At 43.1% G+C, this 15,931-nt stretch overlaps 1 protein-coding gene across 2 annotated transcripts in view; it reads right to left on the bottom strand.

The window, feature by feature from the left end:
• The window catches only part of reck (reversion-inducing-cysteine-rich protein with kazal motifs), a 73,430-nt gene that overhangs the window by 22,074 nt on the left and 35,425 nt on the right, over window positions 1–15,931 (bottom strand). For both annotated transcript variants that reach the window (XM_028025854.1, XM_028025855.1), the window contains exons 5-16: window positions 15,684–15,769; window positions 15,503–15,550; window positions 14,186–14,219; window positions 13,717–13,914; window positions 12,835–13,099; window positions 12,585–12,758; window positions 9,046–9,258; window positions 7,749–7,885; window positions 6,529–6,672; window positions 6,262–6,450; window positions 4,631–4,741; window positions 4,314–4,485 (exon numbers count right to left, since the gene is read on the bottom strand). In XM_028025854.1, the coding sequence (XP_027881655.1) occupies window positions 4,314–4,485; window positions 4,631–4,741; window positions 6,262–6,450; window positions 6,529–6,672; window positions 7,749–7,885; window positions 9,046–9,258; window positions 12,585–12,758; window positions 12,835–13,099; window positions 13,717–13,914; window positions 14,186–14,219; window positions 15,503–15,550; window positions 15,684–15,769 (1,771 nt within the window). The remainder of the gene's footprint in view (window positions 1–4,313; window positions 4,486–4,630; window positions 4,742–6,261; window positions 6,451–6,528; window positions 6,673–7,748; window positions 7,886–9,045; window positions 9,259–12,584; window positions 12,759–12,834; window positions 13,100–13,716; window positions 13,915–14,185; window positions 14,220–15,502; window positions 15,551–15,683; window positions 15,770–15,931) is intronic.

Here is a 15,931-nt window from a genome sequence, read left to right as displayed (position 1 = left end):
ACTACAGCGTGGAGGTCCCTGGATTTTCCTTGGTGTGGGGGGACAGGGACTTTTCCAAGAGTCGGAAGAAGAAGGGCGGCGGGATTGCACTTTATGTGAGTGAGAGGTGGTGTAATCCCGGTCATGTTAACGTGAAGGAACAGATTTGTAGCCCGGACATTGAACTTCTGGCTGTGGGAATGCGGCCGTATTATTTACCGAGGGAGTTTACGTCCGCCATTTTGATCGCTGTTTACATTCCCCCATCAGCTAATGCCAAAGATGCATACAGCGCCACAGCCCTGCCCCCCTTTGGCAGGTCGGACCACATCTTGGTAAGGATGACTCCCAAGTATGTGCCTCTAGTGAGTAGGCAGCCTGTGCGCATCAGGACGATGAGGAGGTGGACACAGGAGGCAGCTGAGGCACTGCAGGACTGCTTTGGGTCGGTAGACTGGGATGTGCTCTGTGGGCCTCATGGGGAGGACATCAACAACATGTCTGACTGCATCACGGACTACATCAGATTCTGTGAGGACACTGTCATGCCAGCCCGGACAGTGCGCTGCTTCTCCAACAACAAACCCTGGATTACCAGTGACCTGAAGGCACTTCTAAACAAAAAGAAGATGGCTTTCAGGTCTGGAGATAAGGAGGAGCAGAGGAGAGTCCAGCGTGAACTCAGAGTTCACTTGAGAGGGGCTGAGGACATGCAAGGACAACTACAGGAGGAAGCTTGAGTCCAAACTCGAGCAGAACAGTGTGAGAGATGTGTGGAAAGGAATGAAGAACATCGCTGGAATGAAGGGGAAGGACACACAGATATCTGGGGGCCGGGATAGCGCAAACCAGTTTAACCAGTTTTTCAACAGGTTTAGCTCACCTCCTGCTACTCCCATACCACCACCATCCCCCCACACATCCACACTGTCCCAAGTTGTTCAACCCACCTACCAGCATTCTCCTGCACACCATCTCTCCTTCAGCCCCCCCATCTCCACTGCAGACAACAACACCTACCCCCAGCTAACGGTGACTACAGGCCAGGTTAAGAGACAGTTGGAGCGATTACACCAGGGGCAGGCTGCAAGGCCTGATGGCATTACACCACGGATCCTGAAGACCTGCTCCGGCCAGCTGGCCCCTGTACTGGCACACATGTACAACCTGAGCTTGAGGCTGGAGAGAGTCCCGCTGCGGTGGAAGACATCACATGTGGTTCCTGTTCCCAAGAAGCCAAGGCCATCCAACCCAGAGGACTACAGACCAGTTGCTCTCACATCTCATGTGATGAAGGTCATGGAGAGACTGGTCCTGGCCCAGCTGAGGCCTCAGGTGAGGACGTTTCTAGACCCCTGCAATTTGCCTACCAGCTCCACTTAGGAGTTGACGATGCCGTCATCTTCCTGCTGCAACGAGCACCTTCGCACCTGGATGGTGGAGGAGACACTGTGAGAATCACATTCTTTGATTTCTCCAGTGCCTTCAACACCATCCAGCCTCTGCTACTGGGTGAGAAGCTGCGGAGGATGGGTGTCAATGACTCAGTGATCTCCTGGGTTACTGACTACCTGACAAGCAGGCCACAGTTTGTCCGTCTGGGCAGTGTCCTGTCTGGTGTGGTGGTCAGTGACGTAGGAGCTCCACAGGGAACTGTGCTTTCTCCCTTTCTCTTCACCTTGTACACCACTGATTTCCAGTACAACTCTGACTCATGTCACCTACAGAAGTTTTCTGATGACTCAGCGGTTGTCGGGTGTATAGGGGATGGAGGGGAGGGGAGTACAGGACACTGGTGGACAGCTTTGAGGAGTGCTCTGACCAGAATCACCTGAGGCTCAACATTAGTAAGACCAGAGAGATGGTGATTGACTTCAGAAGGAAGAAGACACCTTCACAGCCACTGAAGATCAAAGGGGAAGTGGTGGAGGAGGTGGAGGATTACAAATACCTGGGAGTTGTAATTGGCAACAGACTGGACTGGACATCTAACACTGACGCTATGTGCAAGAAGGGGATGAGCAGACTCTATTTTTTAAGGAAGCTGAGATCCTTCAATGTGTGCAGCAAGATGTTGGAGACCTTTTATCACAGTGTTGTTGCCGGTGCCATCTTCTTTGCTGCTGTGTGTTGGGGAAGCAGCATCAGAGCCAGCGACTCTAATAGACTAGACAAAATCATCAGGAAAGCTGGCTCTGTACTGGGACTAAGGCTGGAGTCCCTGGAAACTGTGGTGGAGAGGAGGACACTGAAGAAGGTTCTGTCTATTATGGACAATAAACAGCACCCTCTCCACCACATAGTGGACAGACAGCGAAACACCTTCTCACATAGGCTGCTCCAGCTCCGCTGTCGTAGGGACAGATACAGGAAATCCTTCCTGCCACATGCCATCTAACTGTACAATAAAAGCTAAATCATTGTTCTGCACTAATCAGTCCAATTTTGCACAGCTCCACTGTGGCACACTTGATGTACATACAGTATATTTACATATACATATCTGCATTTTTTGAATCTTGTAAGGACTGCTCTTAAGTTGCTTTTTATATTAACAGCATTTCATATTTTTACAATTTATAGCATTTTATATCTTATTTTTTATTTTTATTTTATCTACAACTACTACTCAGTGGTAGTTGTTATTGTGTCTTGTCTTTATGCTGTAACTGCAAAGTAATTTCCCTGCTGGGATGAATAAAGTACTTCTATTCTATTCTATATATTCTCGCTGGAGCGGTTCGCAGCCGAGTGTGAAGTGGCCGGGATGAAGATCAGTGCCTCCAAATCCAAGGCCATGGTCTTAAGCCAGAAAAGGGTAGAGTGCCTTCTGCGGGTCAGGGGGGGTGTCCTGCCCCAAGTGGAGGAGTTCAAGTATCTCGGGATCTTGTTCACGAATGGGGGAAGAAGGGAGCGGGAGATCGACAGGCGGAATGGCGCAGCGTCTGCCGTTAAGCGGGCGCTGTACTGGTCCGTCGTGGTGAGGAGAGAGCAGAGCCAAAAAGCAAAGCTCTCGATTTACCGGTCGATTTATGTTCCCACCCTCATCTATGGTCATGAGCTTTGGGTCATGACCGAAAGAACAAGATCGCGGATACAAGTGGCCGAAATGGGTTTTGTCCATAGGGTGGCTGGGCTCTCCCTTAGAGATAGGGTGAGAAGCTCAGTCATCCGGTAGGAACTCAGAGTAGAGCTGCTGCTCCTTCACATTGAGAGGAGCCAGTTGAGGTGGCTTGGGCATCTGATCAGGATGCCTCCTGGACGCCTCCCTGGTGAGGTGTTCCGGGCACGTCCCACTGGGAGGAGGCCCCGAGGAAAACCCAGGATACGGTGGAGGGACTATGTCTCTCGGCTGGCCTGGGAACGCCTCGGGATTCCCCCAGAAGAGCTGGAAGAATGTGGCCAGGGAGAGGGAAGTCTGGGCCTCCCTTCTGAAGCTGCTTACCCCCGCGACCCGACCCTGGATAAGCGGAAGAAGATGGATGGATGGATGGATGTCACTAGTGAGAAATTAATGAACCACCGAGTAATGAACCTTTGGGTGAAGCAATGGGCTGGGATTGCTTCCCACCCATTGATGGGAAGCCAGCAATGACGCGGTTATACAAAAGCCTCAAGGCAAGGAGAACTTTAATTTTTTTAATGAATTTCTGATGACTTTTCAATTTGGCTATCACTACTGGCTGGAGGTTCTCAAGCCACTTGTCACTAGAGAGAGACATCCAGGTAGACCCAGAACTCTGGACCTGGCTCTAGAGTACTGAGGCCTCACCATTAAATTAGCTGCAGTGGTACCAGGGACAGGAAAATCACACACCATTTGTCCTTGTTAAGTGGAAGAAATGTACCCAAGTTCATGAATGGGTGGTGTTATATTGTTTTGTGGTGACAATAATCTGTTAAAGGACCTGTGATTATTTATACAATACATGGTTTTATCTAGAATTGATGGCACTTCAGCTTACATGAAATAAACCCTCAAATGACTCCAGGGAAAAATAAGTGGGTGGTCTCAGTCTAACATAATCAAATTTTTTGGCCTTTTTCATTTGTGGTATCTGAGATCCACAAATCTGTAGAGGCAAGGAAGCTTTGAAAGCCATAGAGCATTTGTTTTTAGGGTGAGGAGGCTAAAGAGAGGAGACCGGGGACATCAGAAGATTTGTGAATGAAATGGGGTCAGTTGGTCTGCTTAGACAAAATCAAGCCACCTGAAATAACAACCAGGATGTCTGTCCAGGGAGGGCTGAGGGACAGAAAAGGTTTGAAAATAGAAGTGCTTTCCTGTGTGTTAAGGAGTTTAAGCATCTGTTCTGGTCGTTTACTGAACCCACCTCTGGTTCCTCTGGCAGGTTATGTCAGAGCAAGGTTTAATGGAATGGCAGGGGCCAAAGACATATTGGTGGTCTTTGAATCCCATACAACGAGCCACACATCCACTGGGATAGGTCCGCCCGTTGGAGGCACACACTGGGATGAAACGATATGGGCAGTTACAGGGAAGATCTGAGAGACAAAGAGGGAGAGAGAGAGTTAAAACTCACAGATCAGGACACATAAACACGTGAGCCAATGAAAAACTGACAGTTTATCTATTTGACAACCTCGTCGAATATTCCCCAACCCAAGTGAAATCATAAAAGACGCCAACCAGTAGAAGTCCAATGGACACTTTCTGTGGGACATTTCCTGGTAGAGCAGATTGTTTCTCCAGCAAAGCAGGAACATGTGTTGCAATCAGTCCTAAAGCTCGTCCCGTGGTCTGAAGGTGGAGTAAGCAACAAAAGACAAAGGAACGACTTATTGAAAGCTTCATTATTTCACAAAAAGATAGTTTAAAGTTTTTGGTCCTCTGACTTTGCATATAAAACCAGGGTACCGTACTGGAGACAGAGTCATTACAGTAATGTTACCAAATGACAAGGGGCTCAAAGTCATACTGCAGAGTTACACAGAATAAATGTTTTTCAGCAGCTATGGCCGCATGATGAAACTTAATTCAATACTGCGCTAGTAGGATCCATATATTGGCACTAATCAGCATCAGTCTTGAAGTTCTAGCCTAGGTGTTGTTCAGTAATAGCTTTGGATAACTAATAAGTGGCAAATTCAATTATTAACAAAGGTAGTCATTATAATCACAATAACCAAGTTGTGGCACCATCTGACTATCATGGTATAGTGAAATAGCTCTCAGTCAATTATTGTTTATGAATACCTGACTTGTGATGTATAGTGTTATAGAAAAATAGATAAGAGTGGGAATTTACACAGTGCCATAATAATTCAATCAATCAACAATTTATTGCTGTAGCCCTTTACACATCATCTATAATGGTCACCAAAGTGCTTCACAAAAAAGAAGACATATCAGTTGGCTAAAAGCTAGCCATCACAAAATTTCCATCACGCATTGGAGAATTAGAAGCCTATCTAAATAAAAAAGCTTTGATGGAAACATGTACACCATAAACACAACGACTTCTCTCCAAAATGTACAAATTAAGTCATAAAATTGTTCAACTTCCAGTTAAAATACTTTTGTCAAGAAACTCTAATGTAGTAACATTTAACTAAACTAAGTAAAAATGAAAAGAATAAGAAAAACAACCTTCTGACAAAACAGAAAACAAAACATTTTAATAAAATAATATTTTCACATTTGGTGTTGTCCTACACTGGGTCTGGAATGGGGGTACTGCAGCTGCCAGAACTGCAGTGGGGGTGGGTCATGGATTGCTGCTGCTGGTTCAGGTTGGTGGACTGTCCTCTGGTCCTCCTGAGTTCCAGATAAGGCAGCTGTCTGGTGCATTGGGTTGGGTGGTCAGGTGGGAGGAGGTCTCTCCTGCTTTGTCACGAACTATCTTGCTACCAGGGGGTTATCCATCCATCTCCCATTATTCTAGCATTTAGCAAAGAGAAAATGCCAAATGCTAATTGTTATGAGTACATAACGTCTCATAACTAACGTTATGTACATAACCGATGTACTGTACATGTACTCATAAACAAAACCATTCCTTTAGTCTGTGTCCTGCATGTTGTTGTTAGCAGATCCTCTGCAGAACCTTGACCTGCTGAGGAGGACGTTGGGCCTTTTGAATTAGCTGTGTTGGAGCAGACACATCTACACCTGGAGGGACATCGGCCCTGGAGGACTGGAGCTGGATACCCAGAATCTAGTTTTTATTCAGTGTTCTATTTACTGCTGACTGAATAGAACTTATATTTAAAACCATAAGTCTTATACCTCTTATGTCTTTTAGAAGACATAAGACTTACTCTTTCGTTGCCCCTCTACAATGCAGCCCTTGTCTGTTTCCACACAGGGTATCTCCACGCAGTTCTCCAGACGCCCACTGGTGCCACAGCTGCACATCTCGTAGCAACTGGGAGCTCCATCACGAGTTGGAACTTGGATGAGAGTGTCCTGCTGCACCAGAAATTCAGAAGCCTCTCCCATTTTACAACCTGAAACACACCAAGATCTCAGACACCAAGGTAGAATGCCTAACAGCTAGCAAACACTGCAACAGCAGTGCCCCCTACCTGGCACACAGAGATATGGTTGACAGTTGATTTCATCAAGACAGCCCTTTCTGTTAACCTGGCATAAGTGGTTGCTTTGACATGGATTAGGGTTGCATGGATGGATGATCTCCTCCACTATGGTGGTGCTCAGTGGACTTTGTGCTGGAGGGATTGAAGACCTGAGTCAATTTGTGTTGACAGATTTCATCCAGCATAAAAGCATATCTGTCTGTCTGTCTATAACACAGTTCTATGCTTCTTCAAGAGTTGCTGTTTTAAAATTTCGTCATGCTTTTTTTTTTGTGAACAATTAAAACATTAAAATGAATTTTTATCTGCGTTTTGATAAAGATAATTATGCCCTAAAATGATAATTAAGAGTAGAAAGGAACATGACAGATGTTTATGCATTACATTAAGAAATAAAGTCATAAAAAAACTCAGAAAGTCAAAAGCAATCTTTTTTATTTATGCTACTAGCAATTCAAAGGAAACATTAACAAGAGATCAGGCAGAACTTACAGAAATTAACAGCAATAACCAAAACAACACAACTAAATATAGATCATGATGCTGGTGTAGTTACTCATGTATTTAAACAGTATTTCATCAATGCAAAAAAATTAATAACTCAAAACGGTTATATCTAATTATTCAAAGAAACTACTAAACATCAACATACACTGAACTTTCAAGACGTGACAAGAGACTAAAACAGAGACATAAAATAAAGTTTATGTGTGGATATTGGTGTACATCTTTTGACTGTGCTACCTAATTCCAAGAGGTTGTTTAAAAAATAAAAATTGTCTAATTTAATTTTATAAAATAGTTTTATGCAGAAAGTAGATGATTTAACTTACTGTCTTAAAGGTGGTGCTTAGTTTACTCATGACCGTATTTGGACTGATGGGATCTTCTTTATTTCCATGACAGGATTTTATTATAGTGACGACTGACAGACTGTGCTGTGCCACTATCACACCACAGAAAAAATACCAAATAACATTTTTTCTTAAAGAACAATTGCAGCCAGTCTGACAATTAAATTTTCAATTAATTTATTGAATCAAATATTGCTGGTACTTTCTCAGTAACTGGCTGGAAAGCAAAGATTGGCAAAGTGGCTAACGCTTGTCAGAATGTTCCTGACTGAAGGAGGCTCCTTTAATAAAACTAGAGCAAAGAATAGCTCATTCCAAACAATGGAAGATAAAATATCATAAACAGCAACTTACTGAGATATCTGTGGAGGGGGATGCAGCGCTCAGGGTCATCGATGGGAGACAGCACCTCACAGAGCCTCTCTGGGGTTTGTCCTTCATGAAAGCGTTTCTTATCCCCACACTTGGTCAGAATGTCCACACAGTCTGACCTGAGAGCAGAAGGAAAGTCAAAAGAAAATACAAGATGACATTCAAATTGTTTAAGTGGGAGTATTATGTATTTTCCAAGCACATAGTGCCATTTTATACAACCAACTATGTCACCTTGAGCTGTTATAAAGATGCTAAGTATATCAAACATCACTTAAAAGAAATTTTGCCGCATGTCTCTGATCGCTGAAGACTAGGGGTGCACCCGTTGCAGTTTTCTGTCCAATTGCCAATCATGATCTTTAAAAAGCCTGATCTGCCAATTTTGGTGGATAAGATCGGCTTCACGTTTAAGTATCAACCGATCACCAATCTGATTTATTATGCACCTCTCCTGGAGACATAAATGTAAATGTTCCGTATCACTGAAAACCAGCTCTGTGTAAACGGAGCCTTAGTCAGAAAAGCTTTAGAACTAATTTGAATTTTGACTAAATGTAACGTTTCATAGCTAAGAATGTAGATGTGGTTAAACCTTTCTGAGACGACCTGTTGTGAAACAATGCTATATAAGTAGACTTAATTGAGCTGAATTAATAAAGGATTCCATCTTAAAATAATGTTTGAAGTTTGTAAAACACTCCCCTGTCAATGATAGCAATTCATTTTCAAAGCAAAACTTATTTACTGTGCACTAGAAAGACTGAAATCAAGTAAGCACAAATGGAGAAAAATACTGAGGTATTTTTGTTTGGTGCAGAGGGCAGAAGCCCTCATGAGATTGCAGCACAGTGGAAGTTAATACCTGACAGCTGTGGGATTTCAGCCATAGTGTTTCTGCCTCTCTGTGTCCTTCTAGTCCTGCAGCCACTTTGTCTGTGCAGCCAGGTCTTAAACTTTCCATGAAAGAATCATGGATTCTCCATATGTCCTATGCCTTTTATTTGCCAGAAATCTCACATTCCCCATTAAGACTAAGGGAAGATAAGTTAAAAGTTTGTTCCAGTTGCTCTTTTGCTCCTCTGCTATAGGAACATTATTTCCTCTTCAAGTTAATCAAGATTCTGGGTCATTTTTCATGCTTTATCCCTGTTAAATAGTCACCAGTTTTAACTAGTTTTTACAAAGTCTTGTAACAACTTTGTAACAACTGCTCCAAGATATATGACATTTGAGATTTTCTCCTGGATTTTGATATTGTAGTGATCAGTAGACCTACTTGCATATGACGCTCCCCCTGGATTTGCTGTGGCAGGGTTTGATCTGCAAAGAGCAGGCCACTGCCTTCCACATGTTTGGCAGACACTTCCTGATGTCCAGGACTGGGATGTTCATGAAGGGCATCTTGATCGTCCCGTTGGACCACAGCTTGATGTCGTTCATGGCACCTTGGTCTGATTGCATGTTACAGCTACGGAACAGCTCTGTGGGCCTATAGATACACCCACCCACCCACAAACACACCTTTTTAGAGTAAGTGAAAATGTCTGTTAAATTTATTTTAAAAGTTTTAAGAAAAAATATGGCAGAACTGCAAAACTGCATCTAAAACATGAAACTTCTGGATAAATGACATTTGGACAACTGGGACCAAGTTAATGTGTGACCATAAAGCATAGCTCTATATTTGGAAAAACAAACATCTTGTCCCAAGTGTCAGATGTGATGATTCTAGCTTATTTTCCGGCCACATGAACACCTTGAAGTCCCAAAAGGCCAAGACACACCACTTGAATCCGACTTCTTCCTGATGCACACGATATGACTTCTGGGTCTAGTGTGTCGTTCATGCATGTATAATTTGTTCACTTCAATGAATGAACTAAAGTGAATGACTTCACTGACTGATTTGTTCATTTCTCAGTTCAGGTTAGGCTAGTGGAAGCATGCCACTTGAATGGAACTTCCACATTTTGTGACTCAGAATAATAAAATAAAGATTCATCCTCTTCAGAAGTGTACTGTGATCTGTACACACAGTGCCGTAATGAGTGACTTGCATGATAAACAAATCAGGATGTTAGTACTCTCTGGTCCCTGAGTCAGTATGTACTGCCTCGCTCTTTTTCTGTCTCCTTTCCTCTCAGTCTCATTATTGATCAAAGAGTGTGCAGACCAGCTAGCCCATGTGCTCACGGACCTCTTCAATACATCACTGTATCAGGCCATTGTCCCCTCATGTTTTAAGTCAGCTATTATTATTCCAGTGCCCAAGAAACCAACTATCGCATGTCTTAATGACTTTCGACCCGTTGCATTAACATCTATCATCATGAAGTGCTTCGAGAGAGTGATTAAGGGTCATATAAGCTCTATATTGCCTCCATCATTTGACCCTTTCCAGTTTGCATACAAACCTAATCGCTTGACTGAGGATGCCATCTCCACTGCTCTTCATCTGAGCCTGGTACACCTAGAGAAAAGAAACACCCACGTACGGATGCTGTTTTTGGACTTCAACTCAGCATTCAATACGATCATCCCCCAGGATTTGGTATACAAACTGGTCCTCCTGGGCTTCAATACTCCACTGTGCAACTGGCTGCTAGGCTTCCTCACGGACAGAACTTAGTCTTGTCCGTGTGGGTAATAACATCTCCATTGTAATTTCTTTAAACACTGGCTCCCCACAGAGCTGTATCCTGAGTCCCCTGCTGTTTACCCCAACCACACACCACTCCTCATCAACGACAGAGCAGCACCTGCACTTTCTGAAACGAATGAGAAGAGCTTCCCTCCCTCCTCCCATCCTCTCCACCTTCTACAGAGGAACCATTGAGAGTCTGCTGACCAGCAGTATCTCCATCTGGTCTGGAAGCCGCAAGGCCTCAGACTGGAAATCTCTGGGAAGACAGGTGAAGACAGCGGAGAGTTTCATTGGAACTCCACTCCTCCCTATCCAGAACATTGCACACAGTCGCCGCGTAGCCAGAGCAAACCAGATCCTCTCTGATTCCACCCATCCTCTCCATGGTCTGTTCATCTGGTTGCCGTCTGGCAGGAGAGTCTGTAGCATCCGCTGAGGAACAGCCAGGCTCAGAAATAGTTGTTTCGCACTGTCTATCAGATTGCTCAACAATCCCATCATGAAGACTGTCTGAGACTGTTTGAAAATAGTAATTATTATTTGTATATTATTTAATTATAGGCACACTTTAGGGTGACCAGACGTCCTCTTTTTCCCGGACATGTCCTACTTTTCAGACCTAAAAAGATGTCCGGGGGGAATTTAAAAATCGTCCGGGATTTTGGTCAACTGCCTCAAAACACATTACATAGCTTACAGTGCATTGTGATTACATTGCCACTCCGTTCCACTACTCCATTCCAGGTTTCTTTGTATGGCAAATTAGTCACGCCCTTCTCCCCAAATCCAATCACGTTGCATTATGTGTGCGAGTGTGTGTGGGAAAAATAAAGATAGCTGAGTTGACTTGTACACCGGCCGCTAGACTAGTTAAACCTTAAGTGTGACAGGCGATAGCACATGTGTGTCTGCCGATTCTACGGCAAAAATCCCTAAACGAAAGTGTACGTTTACGGAGGAATTAAAGAAAAGATTCCCGTGCTTTCGTCAAGGTCGTGATCCCTATGAGGCGGAGTGTTTGACGTGTAAGGCAGGCACTTATGTGTCTGTGGCAAATAAAGGTGCCAACGACCTGCAAGTGCACGTGAATTCAGCAAAGCACGCGAAAGCAGCCAGGGGCGAAAGCTCTTCGGCTAAAGTCACAGATTTCTTGTGACATTTCCGAAATGTCCTGTTTTCTTTAATTTCCTTCATTGAACCATTAAATTTACAGGCACTAGGGCACTGCGCACGGCCCTGCGTGTCACGTAATCCCTGAGCCGAGTCAGTGTGGGCAGCCCTGTTCTTAATCAGAAGGTAGATAGCGTGGCTGTCAGTACGCCAACAACATGCCAAAGCGCAAATGTATGGAGTTTCCCCGCTTTTAGAGCCCCCCCCCTCTGCAGGTTGTCCTGGTTTTCCCAAAGTAAAATATGGTCACCCTAGCACACTTGTGTTTTTGTGTGTGGCCAAAAGCGAGGACATTTCATTGCCAATTTTACTTATGTTTCTTTATTGATATGACAATAAAAATAAATCTAAGTCTCTAAGTCTACTGTTTGTACTTCAGTCTATTAAGATGTGCGTGTGTGCGGGGCTGGGGGCGTGGGGGTGTTTACAATATTAGCCGTTAGCTTGGAGAAACAGAGCATGCTGGACTGTGCGTCATGCAGTACACAGATTGTGCTGAGGGAGGTGCTGTTTTACACACATGTACTGTGTGATCAGTTTGGAAACAAGCTGAAATCAAAGGCAAACCTCTGAAAGTACTATTTAAAGGGATTAGAGTTTCTTCACCACTTCAGCTAGCACATTAGAAAAACATTTGAATAATGATTATCAGAAATTTGTGGTTTTTTGATCGTCTATTTTTGTTTCTGCTCTGGCAATTTGTTCCTGCCTTGTAATTTCTCAAATACATTATTTTAAAATGTGTGTTTGTTTAGCAGAACAACTAGAAAGAAAACATTGAAAATGGAAAAAAAGAAGAAATAACATCACCTCTATTCCTACTTTTTATAAACATAAATATTAACTAAAACAAACAAAACAGCCAGTACTGAGATAATGAGACCGATCCAAAAGAACAAAGAAATCTTTCTGTACAATATTGATGTGTGTAAGGTGTGATGCCATGATAATGCATCAGCTGTGTAAGGTTTCGTGAGCTTGGCAGTGGGAAGGTGTATGACCTGTTGTTGAAGTTGGTGCAGTAAGTCAGGTCCTTGCAGCCCAGCTGGCATGGCTCTCTGACATCTGCCAGGCAGTTGATGAGCTCCATCTCCCTTGGGTTGTACTCACACAGCTGATCAAAGTCTTGCCATGTCTGGCTGCCCCAGTGGGTGCTGATCTGGTGGCACTTTTCCCTGTCATAGCAGAGCACAGAATCTGTTACAACCAGCCAGCAGAAAGCATGGTGTTCTGGTTTCCATGGCACCTCACCTGCAGACCGATGTGTTTGCCTTTGAGCAGCAGTGTAGTTTGGCGCAGTCCATCTTGGCTGGATGGGGGGTCTCCTCCTCGGGTGGGGAAGGAGGGTGAGCTCTGCTCAGGAAACACTGCCACATTGGATCCTGAGGGAGGGGCTGGGTGCCACACTCTTTAATAAGGCCCTCCATGATCTCTTGGTCTGTATTCATGGTGCGGAGGAGATGGCGGCAGGCCGTCTGGCAGTTTGGGGCTTCAGCGCGGTCACAGCAGTACAAACCTGGAGGAGATCATGGCAGAGACTCAGTGGTGCTGCAGTATCTGGGTGACTGACATGGCTGCATACACATGACAGATATGCACTACATCAGGAGTTTGTGGCTGAATTTCCATTTGCAGTTTTTGCTGTCAATTTCAGTTTTATTTTAAAAAACGGTTACAAGAACAGAATTTAAGATATAGCTGTAAAGCCTTTTTGCCATCTCCACTCGGTGTGACTCTGTGTGAGTGACAGAGGAGTCATGATCACACAATAGCCTTGTCCGAATTCAGGGGCTGCATCATTCGAAGGCTGAATTTGTAGGCTGCTTAAATCATAATGCGGCAACAAGGCCCGTCTGTTTGAAGACTCATCCAAATGCAGCTTTCAAATGCGTCCTTCGTTTTCCCAGATTTGAAGGATGGGTCCGGTGTATCCTTCATGGCCCACCATATCCCATAATTCACTGCAGGTCCAAAACAGGCGTTCAGGCAAAGCGTCAATGGCGTGACGAGCGGATAATTATTTTGCTATATTACACTTTAAGCGACACAACAGGTAACACTAAACTTGATTCTATGATGAGAGAATATGAAGCTATGCAGCTCTTCAGGTCTGTTGGATGAAGACAGACATACTGTCAATGGGGCTGCGAGCAGGGTAGGACTCGGTGAAGTTGTTAACGCATTCGACGAGCTTAGGGCTGTGACTCTTGCAGAAGTCTTTGACGGTCTTGATCTGGGATTCTGTTGGCGTCGAGTCCGTCCTGAATATGGCATCGCAGAAGTCCCTGCAGTTGGTGTGACGGCCCACAAAACCACAACATGCCGAGCCCACTGAAAGATAAACCCAAGGGATTGTCTGAGATAATGGATAAAAGCATTTTCTGTAATTCCAACTTCATCATTCTATCATAGACTGTGAAGTATTCTCTGGAGATTTAAGAACTAGGTCCCAGAATACTAGAAACAGGAATACAGATAAACCCATCAACTTAACAAATGTTCTACTGGGGTGTGTGTGTGTTAGGAAAAGATTATGTTCTTAGAATTTGTGTTTTTCACTCTTTATTTGGTCATTATTTAGTGCATGAGACTACAAACTTACTTTCATTTTTGGTGATGCAGCTGTAGAGAGAGTTCTAAAAAGAGAGAAGGGAAAAACATAGCAAGATAATTGCCGCTGACATTCAGATAACTCAAATAATAATCATTCATATATGCACTAAGAAGTTGTCAGCTGAGACGAGTCAGTCAATTTAAAGTTTGACTGATTCTGACTTGTGTCCAGCTGGTGGAAAAGTCAAAAATCTAATCGGATCAGCCAATGCACCAAATTTGAACAATGAAGGTTTTTATTTTTTTAAACAAATATGTTAATGTAATGTTGAAAAAGTACAAAAGACTTTGATCAATAGCTGAAACATCAATAATGTTTTCAATCCTCATTCTAAGGGACCAAATGTTTGTGCACCTCTTAGCTTCTGTGAAATTTGTTCAGGAGTTGTTGCTGGAGAAAATAGAAAATAATTTTGCCACAACTTTGTTCTGCTCCTAGGAGTAAGCTGGTTTCTAAAGACCTGTGGGGTCTGAATGGTTTGTATTTGACAAGTATAACTCAGGGATCTGTTCTTTACAGCACTTTGACTAAATCAAAAAACAAAAACATCTTACACTGCAGCTGTATAAAGCAATGGAAGTTTGCAATAGAGATGAAAATGCTGTTTCAGTTAATATTAGTCTCAATGTTTTAAGGTGTAGCCTAGAAAAAGATGTTTCTGGTAACATCTTTGTGTCCTTGTGTTTTCTTTGGTCAACGGTTTTAAGTTTGTAAATCTCTGATGGATTTTTCTTCTTAATCACATTTACCATGTTGAATAATATAACCCTGATCCCAATCAAGATTTTAAGTACTTTGAATGTTGTTTAGGGTTCTTTTACGCCCTAATGGATGAGTTCGTGTATTTTTTAGAGTAACATTAATACACCAGATACTTTTGGGAAGGTTTGCCACTGTTCTGAGTCTTCTTCTTCGTTGGTTTTCCAATGTCCCATTCAGACTCTTATGTCAATGTCAGCTGTTCCTGAAATGTCCCTGGATTTCAGGAAGATTGGGTTATGATGTGTTGGTTTATATGTTTTCCTGTACTTGTTAATAGGCAAGTATATGCAATAAGTGATAATGATTCCTAAAAATATGTGCTCAATCATAGTTAATTAATAATTTAAACAGGAAGTAATAACTTTTCAAACATTGATTTGGGTAACTTTTATCTGCTTCTTCTATATCTACTCTCATTAAGTAAAAAAGATTTTTCCTCAGATTCTTACTGATAGATTTCAACCAACTACACTGATGCTCGCCTCTTTCAGAGATCTGAATAAGAGTCTGGAAATGTGTGGGTTGCAGAAGGCTTGTCTTTACCTCGGTGACCTTTTTGCATACTTTTGTTATGTCATTTTTAGATGAGGCCTAGAAGAAGAACACAAATGAATCTCTTTAGACAATTTTATGCTGAATTACATTTAGAGTCAAAGAGACGGTTAAATAAAGTCAACAGAAAAACATCATATGATGAGAAACACTTTCACCCTAAGGATCTGACCTGTTTGCATTCTCTACGACACTCTCCTGCGATGGCCAGCTCACAACAACCAAGCCCAACCCAACCATCGGACTTCTTGGAAACACCTGGAAGCAAATCACCAACTATGCAAAATTCTTCAACAAAGACTGAAGCCATGTATCAATAAGAGTTATTAATAAGTTTTGTATCTGTTCTGCTTTTTGTTTTTTTTAATGAAAGCCAAATTATGAAAGATATATTTGTGAGAGCTGTGGTGGAGATGTGAG

This window comes from Xiphophorus couchianus, chromosome 8, assembly GCF_001444195.1.
Source record: "Xiphophorus couchianus chromosome 8, X_couchianus-1.0, whole genome shotgun sequence".
Classification (NCBI taxonomy): domain Eukaryota; kingdom Metazoa; phylum Chordata; class Actinopteri; order Cyprinodontiformes; family Poeciliidae; genus Xiphophorus; species Xiphophorus couchianus.
The sequence above is the reverse complement of the archived record's forward strand: the minus strand, read 5'-3'. Positions and strand labels throughout refer to the sequence as shown.